The 27,323-nt window shown below is 36.4% G+C and overlaps 3 protein-coding genes, 1 long non-coding RNA gene and 1 other non-coding gene across 10 annotated transcripts; 2 read left to right on the plus strand and 3 right to left on the minus strand.

The window, feature by feature from the left end:
* The first annotated feature begins 382 nt into the window (after nucleotides 1–382).
* LOC111433379 lies at nucleotides 383–6,042 on the plus strand. 4 transcript variants are annotated; one of them, XM_023070424.1, is made up of 9 exons: nucleotides 383–561; nucleotides 651–723; nucleotides 2,938–3,008; nucleotides 4,312–4,593; nucleotides 4,678–4,899; nucleotides 4,993–5,117; nucleotides 5,346–5,450; nucleotides 5,585–5,663; nucleotides 5,763–6,042. In XM_023070424.1, exons 2-8 carry the CDS (start codon nucleotides 721–723, stop codon nucleotides 5,632–5,634), a joined length of 858 nt encoding a protein of 285 aa, XP_022926192.1. In that variant the 5' UTR covers nucleotides 383–561; nucleotides 651–720; the 3' UTR covers nucleotides 5,635–5,663; nucleotides 5,763–6,042. The 4 variants fall into 4 exon arrangements, with proteins under 4 accessions (XP_022926192.1, XP_022926191.1, XP_022926193.1 ...); XM_023070423.1 differs by having other exon boundaries at nucleotides 2,923–3,008; nucleotides 5,585–5,653; nucleotides 5,763–6,041; XM_023070425.1 differs by having other exon boundaries at nucleotides 2,923–3,008; nucleotides 4,371–4,593; nucleotides 5,763–6,041.
* Nucleotides 6,043–12,157: 6,115 nt separating this feature from the next.
* Nucleotides 12,158–15,857, minus strand: LOC111433370. Of its 3 annotated transcripts, none has more exons than XR_002708780.1 (10): nucleotides 15,562–15,857; nucleotides 15,404–15,469; nucleotides 15,239–15,319; nucleotides 15,061–15,114; nucleotides 14,911–14,979; nucleotides 13,830–13,892; nucleotides 13,631–13,713; nucleotides 13,470–13,535; nucleotides 13,235–13,370; nucleotides 12,158–13,139 (listed from the first exon to the last, which is right to left on the minus strand). XR_002708780.1 is itself a non-coding variant. In XM_023070404.1 (9 exons), exons 1-9 carry the CDS (start codon nucleotides 15,778–15,780, stop codon nucleotides 13,340–13,342), a joined length of 732 nt encoding a protein of 243 aa, XP_022926172.1. In that variant the 5' UTR covers nucleotides 15,781–15,857; the 3' UTR covers nucleotides 12,158–13,339. The 3 variants fall into 3 exon arrangements, 1 of the variants encoding a protein (XP_022926172.1); XR_002708779.1 differs by having other exon boundaries at nucleotides 12,158–12,489; nucleotides 12,564–13,370; XM_023070404.1 differs by having other exon boundaries at nucleotides 12,158–13,370.
* Nucleotides 15,858–20,723: 4,866 nt separating this feature from the next.
* Nucleotides 20,724–23,438, plus strand: LOC111433431 (uncharacterized protein C57A10.07-like). The gene is made up of 3 exons (XM_023070483.1): nucleotides 20,724–21,735; nucleotides 22,596–22,720; nucleotides 22,923–23,438. Exons 1-3 carry the CDS (start codon nucleotides 21,141–21,143, stop codon nucleotides 23,241–23,243), a joined length of 1,041 nt encoding a protein of 346 aa, XP_022926251.1. The 5' UTR covers nucleotides 20,724–21,140; the 3' UTR covers nucleotides 23,244–23,438.
* Nucleotides 23,439–23,532: 94 nt separating this feature from the next.
* On the minus strand, nucleotides 23,533–25,594 carry LOC111433432. Its single transcript, XR_002708812.1, has 2 exons — nucleotides 25,156–25,594; nucleotides 23,533–23,868 (listed from the first exon to the last, which is right to left on the minus strand). It is a non-coding gene; the product is annotated as an uncharacterized LOC111433432 (long non-coding RNA).
* LOC111433482 lies at nucleotides 25,384–25,481 on the minus strand. Its single transcript, XR_002708830.1, has one exon. It is a non-coding gene; the product is annotated as a small nucleolar RNA Z221/R21b (small nucleolar RNA).
* Nucleotides 25,595–27,323: the final 1,729 nt, after the last annotated feature.

The raw sequence follows: 27,323 nt of genomic DNA on the forward strand, positions 1-27,323 counted from the left end.
AAATCTTGCTTTCAAAACTTTCTTTTGAAATTTCTCGGCCATGTTTTCTAAAATCTTCTTCTTGAACTAGGGCTAGAGGCTCGAGCATACGTTGTTTGGCCATAGGCAATACAAGAACGAATAGGCTTAACTCACTCGTTGCTGAGAAGTGAGTATCCCACAATCGCAGGTCCGTTGCTATCAAAATGCGATTGTAACACCTGTCTCCTATACATTCAACCCAACCCAAACTATATAAGAATTGGATTGTGTTTATTTTTCGAAACCGAATTGAATTGATTCGATTTCGAGTTCATGGGACAAACCTATTAAACAACCGACATTTGAGGAGAATTATAGAAAAAAAATTAAATTAGAAAATTTTAAACAACCGACTTGCTGATGTATGTTCTGTATTCATGGCAATTGCCATTTTCTGCAAAAGAAAGGAGGGTTCTGCCATGGCAGACAACTTTTAGACCTGTTCAAGTTGCAGTACAAACCAGCCAACTGATACAGCGTGCCCTCCACTGTGGACTCCAAATTTTCCCCTCGGCTCTTTGGTTTCTGGAGAAAGAGAGGGTAATGAGTTTTGCGTTTTCTGTCATTTCGCTCCTTTCTAATTCTGTTCAATCAATCGTTTCTTGATTTTTGCGATGCATTGTCCGCAGCTCCCTGCATACGCGTTTATAGCGGCGAATATTGTTGGTCTGCTCATTGCTTCACTGTTCTGATGTTGAAATGGTGAGATCTTTTGGATTCTTTGTTCTTTTTCCCTTTCCTGTTCGTTTGAGCGCATGTCTTTGTTTCCTTTGGCTGCCTTACAATTGGGGTTTCGTTAGAGCAATGGGCATGTTGGGCCACATAAGAAAGGATTGCTTCAACCAATACCACATTTTATTTTTTTATTTTTTTGGAGAATTACAACATTGAACCTATTGAGAAGATTTTGGGTGCCATAACCATTGAACTATGCTGAAGTTGACACAAAATGTTCCATGTTGATATTTATGTACATGATGTTGTTGTTGTTATGACTTCGTAGATGAAGGGTTTAAGCTTCATCTCCTTTTTCTCTGGTTTTTGACAATGTAACGTCAACAAGTTTGTTTCTTAATCTCTTTGTTGTTTTACTGTTCTAAAAGAACAGAACTATGCTTACAATTTTGCAAATGGAAGTGGGAAAGGCCGAGATACTTTTATGATGCTTATTTTATTTATTTTTTTGATAAGAAACAGAGACGTATATTCCTCAGAAGAACCAACAAAATAGCCCAAGGGCAGGGTATAGAGATAACTCCTCCCCACAAAACTTACGAAGGAGAGCCTTCCAATTGTTTATAATCATTAGAAGGTTGTAATTACAAAATAATTTAGTATAATATGTACCACCAAGAGGCATTGTGTTGCCCCAAATGCTAAAGGGACTCGAAAGAAGAAAATGTATATTCGAACATCTGCTTTTCCTTTCCTTCCAAAGGCCCCAAAGGAAGGAGGGTGTAATACATCTCCAAAGGTCTTTTCCCTTACTGCCAAAAAAACTACAATCGAGCATTGCCAAAAGCCAGTTATCAATCTTCGCAAGGAAACGAAGATCCACCCCAAACTCATTGCAAATAGTCTGCCACCCTTTCGTTGCAAAAGGATGATGAAGAAACAGATGGTCTAAAGATTCCTCCCTATGAGAGCAAAGACAGCAAATTGAGGGAGAAATCACCCAATTTTGAATCTTTAGGATTTTTTTACCTAAAGATTCCAGCCCACACCACATTATTTCCCACAACTTAATTCTTCTCCCACCCCCACCACAAACTCAACAAAGCTGAAAAGCTCTTTGTCCTTCATATTGTTAGTCCACATCATAAAGAGAGATTGGTTTCTTTGGTGGGGAGAGCCAACCCCAAGACCACCATAATTTGTAGGTAAAGACATCCACTTCCAAGCAACTAGGTAGAAGCTGATTTAAGTATACTGCCATCCCGGACAAAATCTCTAAAAATTTCTCTGAGCAATTGATCACTTTGACAGGAGCTCTCATGAAGAGAAAAGAAGTAATACAGAAGGGTATTTAGCACCGCATGAGTGAGAGTAAATGTCCCCTTTAGAAAGAGACACCCTTCTCCACTTGTCAACTTTAGTTCTAAACTTTTCTACTAAGGAGTCTCATGCCACTATTGCTCCATAGTTTCCACCAGTGGGAAACCCCAAAAAATTAAAGGGGAATATTTCCACTTTGCTACAAAAGAAAAAGTAGCTTGTTGAAGCACCCTCTCGATGTCCATGTTTATCCCATGTAAGGCCAGCTACGGGACATTTAAACTTAGGCTCGAACGAAGCAGTAACAAGTTGACAATAGTCCACCATGCCATTAAATTATCACCCTCGTCCGTATATTTGTTGTTCATGACCTCAATTGTGAGGTTCCCAACTACAAAGGTTTTAATCAATCTCTTCTCACAGCAATAATAAATCAATCTACTGAGAGCATCCTCTACAATAGTGAATAAAAACGGTGTCAGGGGATCTCCTTGCTGAAGGTCTTTTCCCTTTACCTCTACGACCATTTTTTAAGGATAGAGAAATTTTTCGAAGAAAGACATCTCAATATCCACCTTCTCCATCTATGCCAATGCCCTCCAACTCAAGGATGGCATCAAGGAAAGACCAATCCACCTTATCACATGGCTTGCCTAGATCTAGCTTTAACAAGAAGTCTTCTATACCCGATGACCTCCACTCATCCTAAGAATGAAGGATTAATTTGTGCAAGAAATAGCTTTTCTTGTCTGCTAAATTGGTGGGTTTGTAACTCTTGTTCATAACAAATACTGGTGAGGGAGAAAATAGGGTGCCAGTACTCACGTTTTATTCTGAAGAGCGCTTTCACTTCTGCAGTTTATTTGGTTCTTAGATTGTCAATAATGGCCATTTCTAACACTGCAGGTTGATATTTGTCAGAAATGTGGAGACAGAGGTTTTGTTGAGGCTTTAAATTATTGTAAAAAATGCCAGACTTATCCTATCCATCGGTATGCTTTACTGACCATTGGTTATGTTTGGTTATGTAGCATTTTCATTATTTCAAATCTTAATTATCATTGGTTTTCTATAATTGTTAAATGTATCAAATTGTCTAATCTTTTATACTCATGTACTGGAGCCACAGATCTGACACTTGACACCAACTCGTGTTTTATAGGCATGAAATAACATTGTAATCATTTCATTTTTTGTTATGTTGTAGGCAAAAGGCATAAGATATTGTCCTCATGAAGTGAGATGCATAATTTATTATTATTTTTTTAAAATGTAATTGCAATAAATGGAGGGGCGTGTACGTTATAGTTTTTTTTCTTGATTATTTTTTATAGTAAACAGAAAATAATAATCGGGAAAAGGCCTTTTTCAATGATAAGATAAAGTTTAGCTAAATGCACTAAAAGGTACATGATGAGATATAAATAGATTTTCATTCAAGTTGCTTTAAAAACACAACTCAGGTATTATAGTTGTTTGGAGAAATTAAATTTCTTATTTCCTAAAGAATCTAATAATAGTTAAATATATTATAAGAGAAGTTTCAACTAATGAAACTAATTATAAAAGGACAGGATAAAGAAGGTGAAAGAATCTAAAGATGGTTAAATTTCTTACTTTGTGCGCTTGACCTCACAAGGTGAGAGCGTCAAGTAGCTTGTATCCATCATTTCAGGATAAAAAGGCACTTAGTATTATCAAGCTGGTTATTTTGCTTTGCTGTAGTTAATTTCATTGGAAAGAAATATGTCTCCAAAATTTAAATAGGTCATGCGTATAGGTTTGCGATCGTCACATTTTGACTCCTTTCATCAGGTTTTGCTTTTTCTGTAATTACCCTTTATGTTTGATTAGTGAGCGTTGGGGCTGGCTTTTGAAATTGTTATCTTTTTTTTACTCTCTGTATTGGTTTTTTCAAACTTTTGTTGGCCTTGCTTTCTTCTTTCTTTCATCTTAACAAAAGCTAATATTTTAAATATAAATTAAAAAGAGAGAGATTGAGCCATTGAGACTTCTTGTGCAGAGATGTGCCCAAAACAACCTTCATGTTTGTTATCCATTAGTTGATATGCAAAAGATCGCTTGTGGTTCGTTCAAATTTTGGCCCCTCTTTTTTAATAGAAGATTGTAAAAGGGCGGAAATCTAATATGTCAATGGAGTAATTTCCTTTGCTTCGATGCTAATTACGTGCTTGGCTGAATGCTTGATTGGATCGCATTTCACTGTTGATTTTATTAAGGAAATAGATATCTAATTTATTTAGTACCTTCAACCTTGGTCATTTTATTGTGCAGCTATTGCTTAGATGCATTGCCAAAAACTTTTGATGAGTATGTTACTTGGTTTTGTGAAGATTGTGAGGCAATCATGTTGCCAGCAGTAAAATCTGATGTCAAGTTAAAAAAGAAAAAGTGTGTCGAACAATCAAAGAAAAATGATACGACACCTGGAGGGCTGGGAGAGAAAGTTCGAGAAGGTGGGGCCAATCATGGTGAAGTCACAACATCATCTGATGCATCCAACTTTTTAGGGCACAACTGTTATGTTGCACGGCCTATAGTAGATCCCATTTGGAGGTAAGAGCCTTTTATTTATGTTTATTTTATATCAAATTTGTAAAATATAGTAAAACTGGCGTTCTGGTGTTCTGGTCATGACAGGGGAACGTTAAAATTTTGGGTCAAAAGTTTTGCCAGAGTTGGTGTACTTGTTGCCCATATGTCTAGCTTAGCATGCTCAAAAGTGTATGAGGAGGCAAAATCGTTACCCGAGTCACTCCCTGTTGAATTACTCTGTAGATGTGAAATATGGCCTAGAGGATTTGAGAAATTAGGGCCAACTGATCTAAGTATTGCTCTTTATTTCTTTCCAGAAGACGAAAGGTAATGAATTCTATGCTTCTACTTTCATTTCTATCTGTCTGTCTCTCTCCTGCTCCTATTTGTGACAATGTCTTTATTTTTGGGTGGTTGCAGAAGCCAAAGGGCATTTGATCTTCTGGTCAATGCAATGATGTGCAAGGACCTAGCCATGAAAGCTGTCCTGAAAAATGCTGAGCTATTAGTTTTTACTTCGTCCATGTTACCAATGCGATACTGGAGTAAGGCCACATGAACTTTTCATAATTTTCAGTTTGTTGAGTCAATCTTGGAAAATTGAAAACTAGGAATGATATGTATCGACTTTGAGGTTTCTTTGCATTGGAGATATAATTTCTGAGCTTTTCTTGGATACGTAGTGTTTTTCCTAGTAGGCACAATTCATTTAACAATGCAATTTCCAGCATCTTGTATGCTATATTTAGAGCACTGAGCAAATTCATGTGCAGGATTTCAAACAAAGTACTATTTGTGGGGTGTGTTCCGGGGAAAGCAAGCTGCACAACCAAGAAATAATGTGGCTTCTGAGACAAGTTTTACTGAGTCATTACCTTGAATGCAAAGCCCTATAAGTCCTTTAATCAACACCAGTATTCTTCATTATTCTAGGTCACTTGTTTCTTCTTGCTCTCCTCTGTCATGACTTATTGGTTAAACAAGATCAGTAATCTGGCTTAAGTGGCTGTAGATTCGAACTATGAGACCAACAAAAATACAGTTGTGACCAAAAGGCGATGATGAAGAGGTCAGACATGAGGTTAGGAATGGTGAGAGCTCAAGAGTTCTCTAATGTTCATGCTTGAAACAATTTTGGAGGATCAGTAGATGATGAATCTGTATTGTCTTGTGTTTCTTTACTGATGTAGATGTACATAGTTCCTACCTGATCTCAGCTCTTCTGAGGCCATTTACGCAACTGTCCAAAGGTCTGGTTTTTGTGCTTCAATGCCATATGCCAAGGAGAGAGGAGGCCACATGAAGTTTGGGGGAATGCCACCCTTTACTAGCCTTTTGTAGTTCTTTAACCTTTTGTTGGGAATGGCTTTTGTCTTGTGGCTTTGGTTTACCTATTTGTTGGTGATATGTGATAGTAGATTGGGATGATTAGAGCTCGAAAGAAAGGTCAAAGAAGGCAGGAAAAAAAAAAGACATGACATGCAATGCATGCAATGAATTGTTATAAAGGAAAAAAATCTCTCAACACTAATATTATTTTGTGTGGAACAATCTATAACTAGATTTGTGAAACATGGTTTGAGCTATGGGTTTGTGACTTAGGTGATGATTCTAAAGGGAGAGGTTATTGTTCTTTTACACCCAACATAAACATGAACAATAAAAGGCACAAAAGCTGGTACCCTCATACCTCAATTAAGCAAATTTGTGAGTATGCTATGTGGTTGTGTAACATTGTTTAAACTTTCACACTAAAAAAGTTTTCTTAAAACAAACTACAGCCGGTATTATGAATAGTATGAGTTGTTCGAATGTATTGATACAATGTAGATCACACAACTTTGAAGAGAAGATCGAATGATAGTGATAATTTACGTAAGAATATTCTTTCAAATGTGCCCGTAATTTTGAAAGGAAAAACTTTATTAGAAGCTTAAAACGATATATCAAGCAAAGAGCATCTCAAAAACATGTCCTAACAAAGCATGTTTCCAAAATGCTTTGGGTCGAATTTTGTGCTATTTAAAGTTATTCAACACCATTACTAAATCAAATACAAAATGTTTACAAAGCAAGTTATGTTCAAATTATTTATCACGGGGGGAATGAGATTGGGATATGAAATAAATAGATTGACAACCGATGGAAATGTAGACAAACATAGATGCTATAGGTTGACACCCCTTTGTGGTCGTAAAGCTCTTGAGCACTCGTTCATCTTGATCAGTGACATCACTCACCTGAAAAAAAAAATATAAAAATGGGTGAGTATAAAACTATCTCAGTAAGCAACTTACAACTTACTTATAAGCTCTCATTGCATTCTTAACAGAGTTGAGGAGACTCCTGGCCATTTCCACAAGGTTAGAGCATGTGATCATCTTGACGCACTAGCCTAACCGACCTAGGCCTAGCTCAATAGTATTTAAGAGTATTAGTACCAAAGTGGAAAGGGTAGTGGAAACTCTATTGACGCCGTTCATACTGTTATTAGCATGGAAAGCTACCTTAGTTATTCTTGAATGTCATGGAGGTCTACTAGGTTCCTAGAGTAGCCAATCTGTCGAATTCTAGATTATAGTTTTCAACCGATCCATCTCCCTGCTTCAACTCCAGAAAGGTTGTCTGATTTTTTATGCAAGCCAAAATAGGCTAATATTTTAGAAGAAACGCCTCCGTGAACGGTCCCTATGAAACTAGACCCTTAAAACTAGACCCTTATTAGGATTGATTCAGCATATAATTTGGGCAATGAAGAATCTTGAAGGTGAGGGTCCCAGAGAGTTGGGCAGGCGGCGCTGGTGTCTAAGGAGCCACTTCTAGGGGGTCTCTCTGGCACGGTTCTCCTTCACCCTATTCAGGGCAGTTGTGTCGATGCATAACCTGGTCGACGATTAGAGGTATCTGTTCAGCCTCATATTGAGGTGGGTACTACTTTGCCTCGGGTGGCGGAACTGCAGCGCCCCTTACGGGCCTTCCTCTTCTCCCAACACCCATTATCTATCATGAAATGGATTGGGTCAAAACCAGTTTCAAACATTATTCAACAAACGGCAACAAATCGATTAGGCTACCAAATCACAATAATCTTATTCAACCATTTCAAATTTAGATGATTTACCTAGCCACGACCGAGCGCGTAGGCGGGTTGAGTCACAAAGTTAAAGACTCTCGACAAGATCTAAACTCATCTGCTCTAATACCAATTTGTCACCACCTGAATTTTGAGGCATTGAAATACGGGATGCAACTAATATACTATGCAATAGAAGATAAATATACCATAAAATTTTGAGGGATTTTTAAAATGTTGGACAACATTTCCAAAACAAATGTAAAATCGAATACATGTACATATATTCAATTTGTTCGTTAAAATTAAGTCGTTCACAGCACTCATGCGAAGAAATAGAGTCACAACCAATATTTTTGCTTTTCACTTGCATTCTATGCCAATTCCAAACACTACTTTCTCTTTCCAATATCTCAATATTCCCTTAGAAATAGGACTGGACTTGAGTTTTCAAGAAAAAAAACCTATAGCAGGGTAGGTATGGGCTTAAAACCGAAACCCTAAGAGGAACAATCGGAGCATGTGCGTGAGAAAATTGAGTCACGGTCGATATTTTTCGACATTATTGTTGTGAGGAATGCCCAAATTTAATAATTTCGACACATATGAATGTCAACCAACACCCAAAAATGGTTTCACTTCTAGAAAATTTTGGTTTGAGCCAAGACGGGGTACCATCAGCAACTTTTTCCAATATCTCAATACTTTCTTAGGAAACTGTACTGGGACTTGAATTTTGAAGAAAAAAAGCATACAACACTAAATGTACGAGCTTAAAACCGAAACTTTAATTTGGAAATTTTATTCGAGCCGTTCGAAGCACACACGCGAGAAACCGAGCCATGATGACATTGTTATGTGGAATGCTCAAATTTAATGATTTCAATCTGGCAACCAACATCCATAAATATTTTCACTTCTAAAACAATTTTTGTTAACCCACGTCGGGTACCATCGGCTGCTTTTCGCTCGCGTTCTAAGTCAGTGTAAAAAAGTTGTTTTCTCATTCCAACATCTCAATATTCGGTTAGGAAAAAGTAATGGGACTAGAATTAAATAAAAAATAAAAAATAAAAAAAAGCCTACAACATTGTATGTACAAGTTTAAAATCGTAATTCTAATTTGAAAACCCTAATTGGGTCGTTCAAAGCACTCATGCAAAAAAACTATGTCACGGTCAATATTTTTTGGCATTATTGTGAAGAATTCTCAAATTGTTGATTTCGACACATATGATCGGCAACCAACACTAAAAAAAAGTTTTGCTCCCAGCCAATTTTTGTTCAACTGCCGGCAGGGTACCATCCATGGCTATTCACCGCGTTTCGAAAAGAACCTTACTCTTTCCAATATAGTAATCCCTTAGGAAACAGTATTGAGACTTGAATTTCAAAGAAAAAGAGCCTACTTCAGAATGTTCTACTACAAACCGCCGAGCTATTCAACACGTTCCTTCATGTGTGTGACAGAGCTATCGAAGCTACCAATACGTTCTGAGCTACTTGTTCGGGCAACTCTTTCTTCTAGGGAGTCAACTCTAAACATTAGTAACCCATCTAGGCGGCGGTTGATTGCGTCTATGCCCTCGACTTTTCAATTCAATTCTGTCACTCGTCCTTCCAAGAAGCGAACGGTGTCAAGAACTTCTTTTAGGAACAACATTTCTTCTTCTATCAAGATAAGTCGGTCGATGGTAGCGGACTATCTCATCGAACAAGCTAGTCATGTCAAAATTGAATTTCGCAAATAATTCAGGTGTATGGTCGAGCCTCGAGCTACATTTTGGGAGAGAGGGATTTTTAGAAAACGTGGACTAGGAAATCATTAAAAACATGTTGGAAGTAAGCATCGTGAAAGTCAATTGCATAAAAAATGTAAGGAAAAAAAAAATAATAATTAAATAATTAAAATAATAATTTTCTCTAAACTACTTATCACTAACCCCTCCTTCCTCTCCCAACTAAATAAAAACAACCAGATTTACAAGGAGAGCTGGAGATTTAATCTGGAGAGAGATCTTGTTGTTATTACTGTAAGTCATGTTTCAGATCTCTGATCTTTTTTTCATTTATCTAGATCAGATTTCCTTTTCGTTTGTCTAATTATTCAGAATTAGATCCCGGGTTCTCTTGCCCTAGTTATTTAGATTTTTGGTTATGATGTTAGGTCATAGAAAATAACTAGAACAGATTTCCTTTTCTTTGTCTAATTATTCAGAATTAGATCCCTATTTCTCTTGTCTAGTTATTTAGATTTTTGGTTATGATGTTAGGTCATAGAAAATAATTAGAATAGATAGAGGCAAATATTTGTCAATAGAATAAAAGAAAATACAGAACAAATCGTAAAATGAAAGATAGAAAGTAAATACAAAATAGAGAGTAAAAGAGAAGAATCAGAACAAAAAAAAAATTAACAGGTAAATAAGAAAGGAAAGAGGAAAGAAGAAAGGAAAGATTTGGAATGAAAATTTATCTGTGAATTTTAGATTTTAACAAAATTAGAGGAAGAAAAAAAAATACATATAAGATAAAGAAAAAATTTATCTATGAATTTTAGATTTTAACAAAATTAAAGGAAAAAAAATGATAAAGAAAGATTTGGAAAGAAGAATTAATTAGAATACAAAAAAATGAGAAGACTGTAGAGAGGCCAGAATACTGTTAACAAAATCAAAAGAAAAGACAAGAAATATATATATATATATATATAGAGGATAGGAGGCCAAATACTGTAAACAAAATCCAAAATCAAAAGGAAAGAGAGAAGAGTAGAAATGCAGGGAAAAGAAAAATAATAATAAATAAAGAGTAGGAGAAATACATAGAGCAATAAAGAAGTAAAAGAGAAAATACGGAGAAAGCATACCGAGAAAAAAAAAAATAGAAAGGGCAGGAAAGAACTAAAAGAAAAAATACATATAAGGCCAAAATACAAAATCAAAAGAAAAAAATAGAGGAAGAGAAAAATAAAAAGGAAGAGTTGGGAGTAAGAATCGATCAGAATTGACCAATAATATGATTAAGTAAGAATTGATTAAAAATTGGTCAAGAATATATCTTGAACAAAAATTGAGAGAAAAGCTGAGTACAAAAGAATATCAAAAGACAAGAGAGAAGTCACTCGAAATAAAAAATAGAAAATGAAATCTTAATATAAATAGAATATATATATATAATATGTGTATATATATTTAAAGGTATATTATAACGTTCCAAGACTTTATCCATGCAAAGTCTTTAATGCTCGCATGAAGTTTAGCACATGAACCATTGTAACAGTTAGAGAATTGAACATGAAATTGATGTCATGGATTCTTATAGGTTGGCTTGGATACAAAGGGAAAAATCGAACTTTCATTAAAGATAAATTGGTGACAACCGTATAAGCTAATCAGGTAAGTGGTCTTACTATATGATAGGCTAAAAATTGTATGAGTTATGATGATGTATGAACTATGTCGTACGATACGGCATATGAGTTATGATGATGTGTGGGTTACAATACTTAATGATGTGCGCAGTATAAATATATTTTGATGAATGACGTACTTGATATGTTTGATGCACTTTGTGGCAATATGATAAGTATGATGATTGCGTGATGTTTACCTTAATATGATGATATTTTCCATATTGAGCATGCTATATGATGATGAGTGTCATATTGCATCATGTCGTTAGATCGACATAGGACACAACCCTAAGAGCGTGAAAATGATATTAATATAAATATCCACGAGTATGTGTTACCTAGAGTAACAAAGAGATGAGACTAGAGGGTTGTGTCAGAAGAGACATTATGATGGATTTAGAGGGACCTCATGCATATTGTATGTTCATAAGCATAGGGCTACTTTCCCTAGAGATGATGAGTGCGGACGCGCACCATATGATGAGCGCGAATGCGCACAGGTGTGAATGCACACAGATGAGGGTGTTCATGAGGCGCATGACACTATGAGGTTCCGCTGACCTCCAGACGTCGCTACAGATTAGCTTGACCAGAGGGTCCAGGGGGTGTGCGAGCGCCCTGGGGATTCACACTCGCACGTGTGAGTCGTGTGTAGAGAAGTACTACACATCCAATTTATCCGAGACTGGAGGCCACCCTTAAGATGATTAGAGATAGGTCCCTAAATCATGATTGCAGATAGTGGGGCCACTGAGTATTTCTGAAATACTCAGACCGTACATAGGGTAGATTCATATTTAAATTTCTAGTCTTAAATTAGAATAAGTTGTTTTGCATTTCATTGTTTTAAATTATTTTGTATTTGTTTTTATTTTCTCTCAATTTCAGTATTTCATATTTAAACACGTAAGACCATGGTGTGTTTTCTAGAGAAGAAGTTGTTTTAAACGTTTTTTTTTAAGTTTATGTCATCAATTATGTTCATGTAAAAGTTATATTTCGCATTATAGGTGAGCATGAGACGTTAGTTGCGACTCTGAGTATGTGGAAATTTAGGGTCGTTACAAAAAACATGTAAGGAAGAGAGATTATAATACTTGGTCTTGAATGTTTAATGACTACTTGGTCCTCTATAATACATGTTGAGGCAATTCAGGTCTAGACATGATTTGCCAATCAAGTCATACCAGAAAAATAAACTTAAGAAAGTAATATAACATGAAAGCAAGTAAATGAGTTTGGCGTGTCATGGGCATGTGGCCATGGACAACACGTCTTGGACGAGCATGGCCACGAAACTTGGCATGACTCTCCTCTATGTCAATGCTTTGCCGAGGAACGATCAACAATGAAAGACATCACGGCCATGCTCAAGGAGATCAAGCATGAGAGTCAAATCCAAAAGCAACAATTCACTGTTCCAGTTTTTCTAGATCATCCGAGCCTCGTACCTTCAGCAGAAGCATAGATTTAAAAACAAATCTGAAGAACAATTCAGTTCACCGATTATTTCCTTGTTAAGTATGACATTTATTTGAATAGGTTGGAAGTATGTAGCAGCAATAATGACAGGGCTGAATCTGTACTTCTGCTTGAAGATCTCTCTCTCGTTTTTCAGATGCAGATTGCAATGCTGTATTTCCCATTGCATAAATGAACTAAAGGGAATCAAACCTGCTGTTACTTTACCAAGAAACCTTCATGAAACATAAGTTTGGTAGCAGCTGGTGTAACCAATATAGGGAGGGGGCCATGAAAAGAAATTTTTGCCTTCATAACCTACTGAGTTGTGGGGGCAGCTCAACCAACAAATACACATCATAGAAAGACAAACTATTGGCATTAGACAAATAAAGATCAAGCTGTAACGATGAGTTTAGCAATGAAAGTCCTATACTTGCTTTCAGCACAAAATGGTTTGTTCCCCGTTATGAAGCAATCAAAGCAGCAAGACTAAAATTTACTTGCATATTTCATACATTTTATAAAATGTGGATGATACACTCGGTTAAATCTGTACTGAACTTGGATCAGAAAAAAGAAAACGATATCCTTTTTTTTTCTCTTCATTTGACGGCCCTGGCAATATAAAAGGAAACATCTCTATAAAAATGAAAAGAAAAGAAAAGAAAACATTACAGGAATAGGATGGATGAAATGATTCAAGGAATCACGTTGCTTTTTGGTTCGGCTTTAACAATCTGTGTTGCATTGAATGCCTTTGCTCGGAGATTTGATCTTCGGGCAGCAGAAAATGAGATTAGTAATCATTGCTTCTTCTATGGATGCCATTTTATACTACATCCAACACTGAAGGAAAATTTTAAGGTAAGAATTAGTCATACTATATGCAATTTAGTGATTCCATGAAACATATGCAGAGAGTTGATGGAATATCAGAAAAAAGACCTGGGTTTCTGCAATGTGGATACTGGTTGGCAACTGAGAACACAATCTAATGCCAAACTTAAATCCCTACTCAAATTATAGAACAATTTAGTTATTAACTTCAAACAACTGCAATTTGAATCTACAGATCAAAAAATGAAAATTAAACCGAGGACACTGACCTCCCAGTGACAGGCTTGCTATTTGATGGTCGAGAATCATCAAATTGACCGTGATAAACCAACTCAAATGGCCTTCGCCCATCCTGTTACATACTTAAGCACTGCACTCAATAAATCTTGGTTTCTTAAAGCAAGATTGAAAATCAAGTATGCTAGTTAAAATTACATTAAAAATGAACAATGAAGTTTAATAGAGTACCTTTTTGAATAGAAAGAACTCTGGTGTGCAAACTGCACCAAAATCCCTTGCAACTTCCTGTGACTGCAATTGGACGTACAATTAGCTTTCAAATTGATATCAATGCTTCAACAGAAGAGATGATAAGAATTCTTTGATACACAGCTTGTAAGATCAAAATGACTAAGCATTACTATTACAAGGAACATTGGAGTTCCAATTGCTTTCCAACGTAAGGGGCATCATCATCTACAGGTCTTCAGGCCCTCACAATTCTCACAGCTATACATGTAATTGTATTGCTAATTTCGAAAAAATGTGCAAATAGATATAAGTTCTAGCAATGATATTCAGAACAGTAATTGCTCAACAATGCAAGGTGCAAGGCGTCACAGTTATACTTGTCCAAGGCATGTTGCTTGTGGCTGCATGTCGATGTCCCAGTCATATTTGTCTAGGATGTGTTGTCCTTCACTGCATGCCCGTAAAATACCCTTTTTACTTCCTTTCATGATAGATAGACCTTTACTATTCTATTGTGTCAATACGGGAGTGTATGACCAGTCATCAAAATCATGTCTACACCCTCCGGGGCTAAAATGCCTCAAAATGTACTATAGGGGGATGTGACTAGTTGTCAATTCTTCCTACCTAGGTTATATGCTATCAAAACCGTTGTTGCTCATTCGCTTTCAGCCTATAACATTGTTTTCTTTAAAATTATTTTCAACGTATTTCCTCGCTCACGTTTTTCTAAAACATTTCTCTCAAACGTGACGCAGGGTTCGAGCATACACCAACATTGTTCGTAAGTCAAGAACAAGTGTCGCACAATCATTATCCCATTGCTGCAAGAGTGCGATTGTGACACAAATCAGTATATTGGATTTTAGATTCTGTTAGGATGTGTATGCAGTGTTCACAAGCATGTGCCCAAATTGCTACAATATCTTTACATGAAAAGACATAACGAGATAAAACAAGCGTAAATCATCATGATCATAGCATGCACTGTATCTAAAGTCATAAACAACCAAATCACATTATTTTACATAAGAAATGGCTAAATAGAAACAATAGCATAAGGTTTAAAGAAACATACTTCATCATATAAATATGGAAAGGGGTAATTGAATGCTTTTGCTTCTTCTGCCATAAACTCCGGTCCATCCTGTCATGAAAAATTCCACGGTCTGACAATAAACCAATCCGTCAACGCAACTTGTAATTCCAATTACGAAGTTAACCGAACCTGTGGATGCGTAGCTACAGAGTTTGAAGATATGGCTACAACAGCCAGTCCTTTCTGAAAGATCACAGTATGACATTAATGAATCACAATGGTTGGACTTCAAAGTTCTTGTTGAAACAACACACGGATCTCAAAAGCAAGCAATGAGAAAATGAAAAAAGAAACATATCCTTTGTACCTTCATATAGAAATTCGAAAGTTTCACAATATCCTTTTTCAAGTGTATAACAAATGGGCAATGATTACAAATAAACATAACCTGCAAGCAGTGAAGAATGGCTTAAACAAACACTAAAGTCTAAGACAGAACCAAACAATAATTGAAGCTGAAAATGGACTTTACCAGTAAAGCAGGATAGGGTTCAAAATCTTCTAATTTCCATACTTTGCCTGTAAGAGGTTCAGGAAGCTAAACCAATTGCCCGACCAAAAACAAATTATCATCACTGAAAATTGGGGATGAAATTGAAGTGTTTGGATATCGAATTGGGGTTTGATTACCTCAAAATCTGGGGCTCTGGAACCTAACGTGACCGCTTTGGATTCAGTTCGAGCGCATCGAATAAAAAAATTTCTCCGTGTCCGAAGACGAAAGGGTCGAAACCTCATTTTGGAGAAGCATGAGGATGGGGTGATTTGAGTTCTTGTGGCGACTGACCTAAACGCCTGGGGAAGAAATGGTGAGGCGATTGATGAAAGACTACAAGTTGTAGCAGCCATGGTCGATAAGGTTCGCACTTCGAACAGGGCAGTGGGTGGCCGTTGCTTCGGACTGGTACAACTCAAATAATCTCTCTAAAGTCCATTTGTTTATGTTATTTTTTTCTTTCCTTTTTTGAGGTTTGAATCCTAATTATTTTATGCGTAAATAAGATAAACTTATCATAAAATATAAATTCTATTTTAAAACACTGTCGTGAATGTTTGAAAATATCTTTAAAATGACACAACAAAGTACTAAAAGAAACAAATAAACATTAAAATTAAAAACATCTTATTCTAACTTAAGTCTAAGAGAATAAGTACAACTACCCTATGTATGTACCATGGTCTCAGATTGTGATATTGTCGTCAACCATATAGGTCTTGCCTTTACTTGAACTAGAAGTAGCACGTGGCTTGAGCATTTTAAGAAATATTCACTTGGTGACTCTACTATTGAGGTCAGATGCAAATACATACAATCATAAGTGGGACCTATCATATCAGTATATATTCTTTAGGCCACTATCCTAACCGGGCTAATTGGATGTGTGTTTACTGTACCGGTCCACACATGCGAGTATGGACCCACTAGTCGGTTCACACACCTCTTAGGCCCCTTTCTTGTCGGGCGAGTATTATCTGGTAGTTATTGATGTCGAACACTCATTAGGAACAATGACCATCGTAGCAGCATTATAGTAAACGTAATGATCATTTTTCTGCCTCGTAGTGTAGCGTCTGTACCATCGTAATGAGGGGTGTTTCCCAATGCATGAACACACAATGATGCATGAGATCCCAACATTTTCATTCATTATCATGTAAAACAACTCTCTTCGGTTTTCCTTCATATCATATCATATCATTATCATAACTTTCTATACAAATTTCAGGGTTGTGCACCATGTCAACACATTTTATCGTATATCACTCATATCATGCATCGTGTCATATCATACATATATCATATCATCAGCATATCATGTAACATCATGTATTATATTGCCAAATGTATTACACCATAACATTTATCATGTCATCAGTACATCACATCATAATACATATCATAACATTCATGTATCATCTCATAGTCACACCGTATCACCAACTTATCTTGGCCTTATCCTTTCATAAACATATTACAGTCCTATCATTTCATGAACACATCACAGTCATATCATTCATAAACGTATCCTAGTCATATCATTTTGTAAAATATCATATTCATATCATTTCATAAACATATCATAGTCATATCCTTACATAACATATCATAGCATATCGTTTCATAAATATATCATAGTCATTTCGTTTCATAATCGTATCTTAGTCATATCGTTTCATAAATATTTCACACATATCAAGTATATAATACGTGTAGGACCACAGAGCACGTGTCATCATATAACATCAATTTCTAACCATACCGATAGTAAGACCACTTACTTGGTTGGTTTTGGTCAAAGTTCTATCTAGCTCCAAATTTTTTTGTTTTCATCCTTCGAATTCATTCTCACTTAGGTCGATAATTCACCTATTTTAATTATTCACTTAATTGTCTCATACAAATCAAATTTGATGCTTTCTTGTTTTCATTGTTTCTAAATTGTGTTTGGCAGTAAAACTTAAATTAAAAATGGTCAAATCTCCCTTTTCTTTCTCTATGTATTTTAACCATCTCCAAATCTTCATTTTTCTTGTTTGGATGTACTTCCTCTTTTATTTCTATTCTTAATTTTTTTTTTCTATTTTATTTTTTTTTTAGAAATCCATAGGGTTGAGCTTAGGCATTAATTATTTTTTATTTTTATTTTTTTTCCACAGTTGTTATAGTAATAACACTTTATAATTGTTATAAATAATTGGATCCAAATTGATAGATATTTTATATAATGAGTTGGTATAAAATTAGACCAAAAAATATTTAATCCATTTTTTTTTTCATAAATATGTTAATGGAGAGGATAAATATTCCAGGGTTTTAATATGGGACTTGATCACGACCCTACATTTTCACATATGTAGAGTCGTCACTAACGTCTCATGCTGATCTCTAATGTAGAATATAACTTTAAGAATGCTCATCTTTATTAGTGGAAAAAAATTTAAAACTTCAGAATATATTAAAACATTAGAAAATACTGTCAAACTTACGTGTTTCAAACATCATGCTGGAGTTCAAAATAAGATAAAACAATTACAAATTAAATAATTTAAATAAATGAAAGGAAAACATCCTATCCAAGACTAGGAATTTTAAATATGCAACTATCTTATGCACGCGCCACAGTCTTTGATCACGACTCCGCCGTCAACCGTACATAGGCGTCATACTATGTGGCACACAGCAAGAAATACTCAGTAAGTATTTTGCCTTTACCTAAAAAATAATGTGGCACACGGCAAGAAATACTCAGTAAGTGACCTCACTATAGGGGTCATACTAATGCAAGCACATGCAATCATGAATTAGGGATCTATCTCTAAGGTGGCCTCCAGTCTCGGACAAATTGGATGTTTAGTATTTCCCTACACACGACTCACACGTGCGAGTGTGAATCCCCAGGGCGCTCGCACACCCCTGGACCCTCTCATCAAGCTAATCTGTAGCGACGTCCGGAGGTTAGCAGAACCCCATAGTGTCATGTGCCTCATGAACACCCTCATTTGTGTGCATTGGCACCTGTGTGCATTGGCACCTGTGCGCATTCACGCTCATCATACGGTGCGCGTCCGCACTCGTTATCTCTAGGGGAAGTTGCCCTTTGCTTATGAACCTACAATATGCATGAGGTCGCTCTAAGTCCAATTATACATCTCTTCTGACACAGGATGAAAGAGTGATTACATGGGTAAAACGAACTTCTAATCTAGTAATAATTATGAACAACTCGTGAATGATCAGCTTGGTTGTAATGATTATGTCTATAGACACAATTGTTTTACCGTGCATTAGAGGGCAATTTTAGATCTATAGTCTAGTGACCTATCGTCAAGGTATAAAATTTGATTAATTAAAGAGTTTAATTAATTAAATTTGGATAATTGGAAGTTATTAGGCCGTAAAGTCTCCCTATTACCGCAGTAACATTAAAATGATCTATTGAGTGGAGAAAATGTTTAAATAAAATATGAAAGGGAAAAGAGAAAAATATATTTAATTTGAATGATAAAAATAAAAAATAAATATATTAGATATAATAAATATAAAATAAAAATATATATATTGAATTTGAAGTATTCAAATTAATATTAAATATAAAAGAGAATTATATTTATTGTATTTGTATATTACAAATTAAAATAATAATTTATGTATATAAATAATAAAATATAAACGTATATTTAAAGATTGAAATTGATTAATATATGTTGAGGCCCACATGCGCTGCATCTCAGACCCTTTCAAGCTGTGTAAAGTTAGGAGCATAATGTGGCGGCAACGTATCTTTTTCAACGGTGTTCACCAAAGTTGTTCAAACATACACATCTTTGAGTCTCTAAAAAGGAATCGATTCATGTTAATGCAACAAAAGATGACTAACATCATGACCTGATTGTTCGGGTCATGAATTTTAGACCGTGGTCAAAAAAGATAAATTTTTTTTGGGTAATTTCCCTTTCTGTTCTTTGACTTAGATAGTTTGTTTGGACAGTATGATGTTTGTTAGCTGGCAGACCCTCCCACAAAACCATAAAGTCACCTAAATTTGGAGGGAGCAACCCCTCATGTGCCACCTAGCTACTGGGTCGATCTATGTGGTCTCATTCTCCCCCTCAAGAACGAGTATATAGCTCAATGACCCTATTTAGGAGACCCTTGACCATTTCACAAGGTTGGAACACCTAGTCGTCTCAACATATGATAATATCCACCAAGCACCCGGAGTACATGATAAATTCCTGTTTTCCGATATAACACGATTAAGTACAAGCAGCGGAAAAACAATCCGTTACATCATGCAAAGAATAATTCAGTTATGCTAATAACAAGTGTAACTATTCTCATGCTTATCCGATTGTATTAGGCTTATGTCATATTGAATCTATTAACGTAGAGTTTTGTTTTACTACTAGGCATGGGTTACCAAATGATACCTTCAAGTATTACTTCCTAGGATATGTGTGGTTACTTAGTGGTTGTAGCGTGACTTCCTGAGTTCACTTTTCTGATAGTAGGAGGCTCCAAATTTTCTAAAAACTCACGTAGGCTTTAGACCAACAAAATTGAGCTCAGTATCGAAATCGGGACAAAAAACTGACAATAGAGGCCAAAAGGATAAAAAAACGGGACTCACGTACACTACTCACGGCTTTCACGCGCCAGAATAAGGTCTTATGCGCGATCTCATGTGTGCTCTAGGCGCGAAAGTCACGCTCCCTACACAACGCATGATGCACTCATATAGGTTGTAGAGTCGAGTTGGATTGATCAACAGGTCGGTCGTCGATTTGGGTTGGGTACCAGAACTTTGGGTCTCGAGTATGGATCAGGTTGGGCTAACCCGCAATGCGTGTCTCTACTTTGAAGCAGGGGCAAGAGAGGTTGGGAAATTGGGTGGGGACAAAGACAAAAATATAATCTTCGCCTCTCATATCCATTTATCTAAAATTGAGAAATCTCAGGATATCCCGTCTCAAATTTTACAGGGCCTCGACATTGCGGATTAAATGAACATCACAAATGGTGTATAATTATTGAGAAATGATTGAATATTACTCAAATCATTGTTTTATCGCTAAATGTAGAGTTTTGATTGTATGTCATCAATTCAACTGCTTCAAAGAACTAATGAACGACAGACGAAGGCCAAGATTTAGATTTGGCTCCTAATGCTCGTTTTCTCAAGTAGTCACTTCTTGTAAATTAGGGTTCTTGAGTGAAATTAGGCCGCCAATGACTTGTTTGGTTTGTTTTATTTATTTATTTATTTATTTTTTGTTGTTAATACTAAAATGTTTAATTTTCTTCCCATTTCTTGTGAGCATTCAAACAAAAGAATTATGTATTGTGAGTTGAACTCCATTCGCTTCTAAAAGAAACTGGAGCATAATCATCCCTATAAATACCAATGGGCAGCACAGTGTTTGAAATTTCTCTCCCGTAGGTGTCGTGCTGTGAGTAATACGTCAATTCGATCTCTGCTCGACTTCCCTCTTCAAAGCTTGGAAGTGTATTTATCTGTTCTTGATGGATCGTTTGACTCTCCTGCACACAGATCTGGTCAGTTGCTTCCACCTTTCGTCCTAAAATTGATTTAATTTGATGATCGTTTAAGGAATCAATCATCCAATAGCATCAACTTTCCATTTCGCTTTTCGGGTATGTTCAATTCATTCCCGTCTCGATACCCATCGCCTAGATTTGTGATATCATGAGCAATTTTTCATATGGGTCCTCCAGCCCCAACCCCTTCAATGCATATACAAGAGGCGATTTCGACTTAGAATCTGGAGGAACCCTAAAAAGAATTCGAAAGACCAAAAGTTCCCCAATCTATCTCGTTAGAATGTTCAAATCTGTTAGTAACCGGATCCACTACTATTACAAGCTGCATCCGGTTGTAGTTTTGTTCATCTGTTTGTCAATTGGAGTTACACTTCTGTTAATCCTGTCTGTGTATGAAAACCACTATCGAATGACCAATTATTACGAGAAATTGAATGTAAATTCGGAGGGATTCCCATTTCCGAAGCTTCAGAATCTTGTAATGGTTGCGGGTCATTCGGTTTATGTAAGCAGTAGCTGTGAGAAGGTTGAGAAGGAAGATTCATGGGTTTTGGAGTCGTATCAGAAGCATCCAGGCCAAGCTGCTACGTTTATTTCACATATTAAAGAGGGAATTGAGACTGCAGCGAGGGATGATGCTGCATTGTTGCTGTTTAGTGGTGGAGAGACTAGAAAAAATGCTGGTCCTCGAAGTGAGGCACAGAGTTATTGGGCTGTTGCTGAATCTCAACAATGGTTTGGTAAATTTTCTTGCATTTCTTAAATCTTGGTATCACGTTCATAGGTTATCTGAATGATCAAGTACATGAATTTCTGTTCTTCTGGCTTTCTAAGTCTTGTTGTACTCTTCATTTAATTGATTTACAGTAAACCTTTTCGGTATAATGATTCTTGATCTTAACTAGTTTTCGGTTTTTTATAGAAATCGTTAATGGTACTTTGATTTGGTGCTGCCTTCTGATTTGAACCTAGTAAATGAAATGGATTTGTATGTCTGCATTAGCTAGTGTCTTTGGCTACTTTTTTGTAATTATTTGTGAGATCCCACCTCAGTTGGAGAGGTGAACGAAGCATTTCTTGTAAGGGTCTGGAACCTCTCCCTAATAGACACGTTTTAAAACCGTGAGGCCGAAGGCGATACATAACGGGCAAAGCGATCTGCTAGCGGTGGGCTTGGGCTGTTATAAATGGTATCAGAGCCAGACATCGAGCGGTGTGCTAGCGAGGGCGTTGGGCCCCCAAGCGGGTAGATTGTGAGATCCCACATCGGTAGAGAAGAGAATGAAACATTCTTTATAAGGGTGTAGAAACCTCTCCCTAACAGACTAAAGCGGACAATATTTTCTAGCCCATGTTACTTTCTATTCATACATCTTGTGCTTGTGCATTTGCATAAGCTTATTCTCCCAGCCTACGTTCCATCTAATTTGTAGTGCTGATTCAAGTTGTAGTGATTCCAAAGTATGTTTCATGCATTAAATATGAGCATTTAATAGTTTATAATACATGGAAAGAGCATAGAAAGTATGCTATTATAGATGGTAATTTGATCATGGTTATGATAACATGAATATCTTACAAATTGTGGTGATCTCTCTAGGGAAGAAGGAGAATGTGAGGTCAAGAGCACTCACAGAGGAGCATGCCAGGGACAGCTTTGAGAATCTCCTATTCAGCGTTTGTCGGTTCCGGGAGCTAACTGGAAAATACCCTCAAAACATTACCGTAAGTCGTTTTAGTTGAAGAACGTTTTAAAGAGTAGAAATATGTACATGAATGTTTGAGACATAAAGGAAAGGCTTCTCCTTTTCTTGTGTAGTTGGTTTTCTATGTTAATTTGTTAGGAGGATAAGGGGTGTGTTGGTTAATCTGTGTTGTATTGTGAAGCAATTATTGGAAGTGGTACTAATTATATTTGAATTATCAGGTGGTAAGCTACGATTTTAAAGAGAAGAGATTTGCAAATTTGCATAGGTCTGCCATTAACTTTCCGAAACCAAGGTTCTTCTACGCTGGCACACCAGCTTCAATGACATCGAAAGAAGCTGCTCTAAAAGGCGAAGCATTGGTACGAGCTCAGTTCCAAGACGATCCCTTTGGATGCCAAGGTGCCCTCTACCGCAAAAAGCTTGGAAGAGACCCTTTTCATCGGTCGATACCTTATCCAAACGGATGTCCCGAGATTGCTGGGCTTTTCAAATATTGTAGAGCAGCTCCATATCCGGGATCCCTGCCGTGGACTGTATGAGGTGTATCGGCATGATTTCAGTAGGACGGAGTAGTTATACTGTGGACCAATGGTTTTGCCTAAACAACCAGGTTAGATCTAACATTCTTAATGTGAACACAACACAAACACAAGGTGCTATTCTAATGGATGGCTTGATATAAAGAGATGAAAACGTGAAATTTGTTGGAGAAGATTATGTAGGATTTAGTGTTTACAAATGTTCTGCTATCACACTCTATTACTATGCTGTCGGAACTTGAGTTTACAGGCAAAGTTTTTTGTATTTATGATTGGATCTACTCACTAATGAACCTCCTTAACTAAATAATGACATGTTCATTACACAAACATGAACCATAATGTAGTAAATAAATGATACAACCAATGAAAGGGATAGGATGCGTTGCTATAGATTGTAGAATCTAATAGCCTTTCAAATTGTAGAATCTAATAGCCTTCATTCAAACTCACGCATGCTATAGATCCATCATATACTTCTTAAGCACAAAGACATTAAACATATCGACTGAAAATTCTGAGATTCGCGGAAGTTCACACATTCTTGTAGCGATTGGAGGCAAGGGTTGGGTTATGCTTATATCATTGAAGCTTATCTTCCCGTGGGTTCAATCTAAGGAGAAACCTGAAAATTGGGTTAGATTTGAAAGCAAACCTGAAAATATAGGTCCAACAATTCAGAGGAATTGTGACAAAATGACTACATTTGGAATGAATTACAAGGGAAACTAAAAAAAATAAAAAAAACAATTAAAATGACAGTAAGAAAATGACAATTTATTTAATAAAAATCGTGAATATATAGCCATAAAATATGATTTCAATCACGTAATATACATCAGTAGTAACAATGTTGCTAGCCTTAATCTGACACTTGGTAAATGAGCGTTACACAAAACTCAGTCCTCAAAATCTCATATTAGCATAACCGATGGATGAACTCGTGTACATAGCTTGGAACTGGAACGATGTAAGATTGTCTGGAAAGTTTTGTTATATGCAAAAATCATCTCTCATCTGTTGCCTGTACAATCCAACGTGAAAGCTGACAACAGATCCTGAAAAATCTATTTGAACCTTTTGGTCTGCCCATCAACCAATATTTGATTAAATCCAGCGCCTGCAAATACATTAGTCTTTCTTCTATGATATGACATGTTGCTATCATTATAGCTAACAAACTGGAGGTGGAGTTCTTGAAAGGGTAAATCAGTAGTATGTTTCCTAGGAAACCTCCCCTTCGAGGGTGTTGATATTTTAAAATTCTCAAAACAGAGTAATCACAACTATTTGAGAATTTAACACAGAAAAATTATAAACCTGCTATCTCGTAAACAAGAGGGTTTTGAAATACGACAATTGGACGCCTGCAACGACATCCCCCACCAAGGCAACTATCTTCTCACAATTACATTTGAGATCTGAGATTCCACAAAAGACTGATAGGAAAGTTGCGATTTGCAAACTATTTTAATGCATCCAAACAAAAAAAATTACAATCATTTAAGCAGATAGATTCAATAGTTGATAAAAACAAACACATGTTGGAGAACGATTAGAAAACAATGGCATTTACCATTCAAACTAATCGATGATACGTTGACATTAAAAAATACGTAGACAGAAACATCAGAATAACTTCTAACTTAGTGAGATTTTGTAAATGAAAGTCATTTTAACCATTCAAAATCACTTCGAATGTAACACAATAGCATGCATCAAGATGAAAAACATGAAAGTCGAAAATCATGTGGAGAAGTGATGAATAAGGAACCATCAGAGTACCATTTTCAGCTAAGTCGAGTGCGGCATATCCATTCAAAGGGCCGAGGAATCAAATCCCACAAAAAATAATAATAATAATAATAAGAAATAAATAAATAAATAAATAAAAGAAGGAACCATCAGAGACCAAAATTAATCCCCAGTAGCTAAACGCTGTACGGTCCGCATCATGGTTGCGTCTTCCGAAGAAGACGCCCATCATTTGGTTCCTTAATTTCATCTCCAACACATTGAAAATCAAAATCAAAATTAGAATCTAAAACTTCAAATGTCCGACTCGATAACCAGAAAACTACAAGAACAAACAGATAGAAACACAGACAAAGAGAGGATCAGAGAGAAATTGAGAAAGAAGAAGCTCAGATTCAATGGGTATTGAGAAACTTATCAGCACAGATTGATGCAAGCATCATCAGAGTGGTGCATGACAATCTCAGATCCTCATCACCGCCGCAACTTTTCGCATTTTTCTAATTCAAAAGTCAAAATAAAATCAACGGTAGAGAAACAAACAAACAAACTCTTAGACGAAGAAGTTGCTTCTGGGCGATTCAATTGATGATGGAAGCGGCTCTCATGGTTATATAGGCGTCGAAGGAGAAGCCCTAATTTGCATTACTTATTTTACTATTTTACCCCGATGATTATTTTGAATTTACATTGCTGCCATTCAATGGCCGGAAGGGACTCGAGATTCGAAACCACGGGCCTGGGCCTGGGCCTGGGCCTGGCTTAAATCTTTGTATAAATACAATCAAATTAAAGTACTTGTAACCAAAAAGAAAATTGAATGTATTTTTTTGACCTAATTTTTTTTTAATTATATCATTGTTTTGTATATTAGTTACATAGGTTATGTAGGTATATTTTATATTTTCTATCGAGAATAATCCCTAGTCTATAATAATAAGATTGATTAATGTACATTACGTCGACGACTTAAAGATGATAACCCTTTCAACTCACTCATAGGACTAGTTCACCACTCGGAGATCCCGGTTAAACCCTGACTTTCCATAGAATTATTGATTGGCTCAGAGTTTAAACATGTAAACTATGGGGTCACCCGAAAATCTATCATCAGTTAGCCCCCTCACCTGACTTTTGTTCTACTAGTAGAAAGCTCACCTCCAGTTCGAATCATTCTGAATTTTTATACCTAACGACCATCCACAGATTCATGAGTGATCCTATTCTATTAGTTATAACTTTCTGAAACTATATTGCCCTTTCAAATATAGTTATGAGTGATTCTATCCTCGGTTAATCACGCAGGTTGAAGGAATTGAGGGACGCATATCGACCATTTGGCCAGATAGTGTGTCTGTGTATGTCGTCGATATGTGTTAGAAACTGGACGAAGCAGTGCGTCGACTTACCAGAGGGACACGCATCGCTAGGGAATCGAACAATTCAACCCACGTCTAACCACATCTAATCCACGCCTTTGAAACTAACCCATAAAGCATGACCTACATCCCTCTAGCTGACTCGAATTGATTTCTGCAACCTGCAACTGCACAACACGACACACACATGGTATCCTTTTGTAGCATGTGAGCGTGTGTGGGAAGCATGCAAGTGACCCTTTCCACTACGTTTGATCTCCGTTTGATTATTTTTCACCACAATTTCAATACTTACCTTAATTCTATTTGAGCTAAGACCTACTAACCGGTTTTCAAGATATTTGGAGCATCCTACGAGCAGAAAAATAAATTCAGGAAAGTACGTGACAATAAAGTAAGTAACCACACAGATTCTAGGCAAATAATACTTGTAGGCATTGCTTGGATAGGGTAAAGCTTAAAGTGATCGATTAAACTTGTATTTAGTTATTAATTGTTTCACTACAGATTTGTACATGATTATGCTAGAAAGAAGGATGAGAATTTTGTTATTTGCAAAACAGGTGTTTGATTGATGTTACCGCCCATTGAGCATGTGTGACTGTATGCATGATTTAATATACATAAACCTCACGTGATTGAATGTATGATCTCGTGTAAGTAGTAACAGAATATGATTAGAGCGCTAAAGTCACTTTGTCTAGACTATGATCTAGGACAAATTACCTCCCGTAGTTCGAGCACCTTAGAGTCGTGAGTGAGATCTGCATGGCTAGTCTCTAGTGCTCCCAATTGAACTAGACTCAAGAAGTCGAACAGAGAAACCTGGAGACGTGAATCCATCTTAGTAACGCCAAAACACCCTAGGGACCTAGAAGATCACCACGAAAACCCAAAATGACAAAGATAGCATCTTTGGCCGATAGTAGCTAGTATGTTGCCTGTT

Source organism: Cucurbita moschata, unplaced genomic scaffold (assembly GCF_002738365.1).
Source record: "Cucurbita moschata cultivar Rifu unplaced genomic scaffold, Cmos_1.0 Cmo_Scf00042, whole genome shotgun sequence".
In the NCBI taxonomy this organism is placed as follows: Eukaryota; Viridiplantae; Streptophyta; class Magnoliopsida; order Cucurbitales; family Cucurbitaceae; genus Cucurbita; species Cucurbita moschata.

Excerpts from the sequence above, each read along its gene's own strand:
- LOC111433370 (XM_023070404.1), bottom strand. The coding sequence starts at position 15,780 with ATGGCTGCTACAACTTGTAGTCTTTCATCAATCGCCTCACCATTTCTT. Across the intron at positions 13,536-13,630 it reads AGCAAGCCTGTCACTGGGAG|GGATTTAAGTTTGGCATTAG; the intron begins GTCAGTGTCCTC and ends TAATTTGAGTAG. Across the intron at positions 13,371-13,469 it reads TCCACATTGCAGAAACCCAG|TGTTGGATGTAGTATAAAAT; the intron begins GTCTTTTTTCTG and ends ATTTTCCTTCAG.
- LOC111433379 (XM_023070423.1), top strand. Across the intron at positions 4,594-4,677 it reads ATAGTAGATCCCATTTGGAG|GGGAACGTTAAAATTTTGGG; the intron begins GTAAGAGCCTTT and ends TGGTCATGACAG. Across the intron at positions 5,451-5,584 it reads TTTTACTGAGTCATTACCTT|ATTCGAACTATGAGACCAAC; the intron begins GAATGCAAAGCC and ends AAGTGGCTGTAG.
- LOC111433431 (XM_023070483.1), top strand. The coding sequence starts at position 21,141 with ATGAGCAATTTTTCATATGGGTCCTCCAGCCCCAACCCCTTCAATGCA. Across the intron at positions 21,736-22,595 it reads TGAATCTCAACAATGGTTTG|GGAAGAAGGAGAATGTGAGG; the intron begins GTAAATTTTCTT and ends TGATCTCTCTAG. Across the intron at positions 22,721-22,922 it reads AATACCCTCAAAACATTACC|GTGGTAAGCTACGATTTTAA; the intron begins GTAAGTCGTTTT and ends TTGAATTATCAG.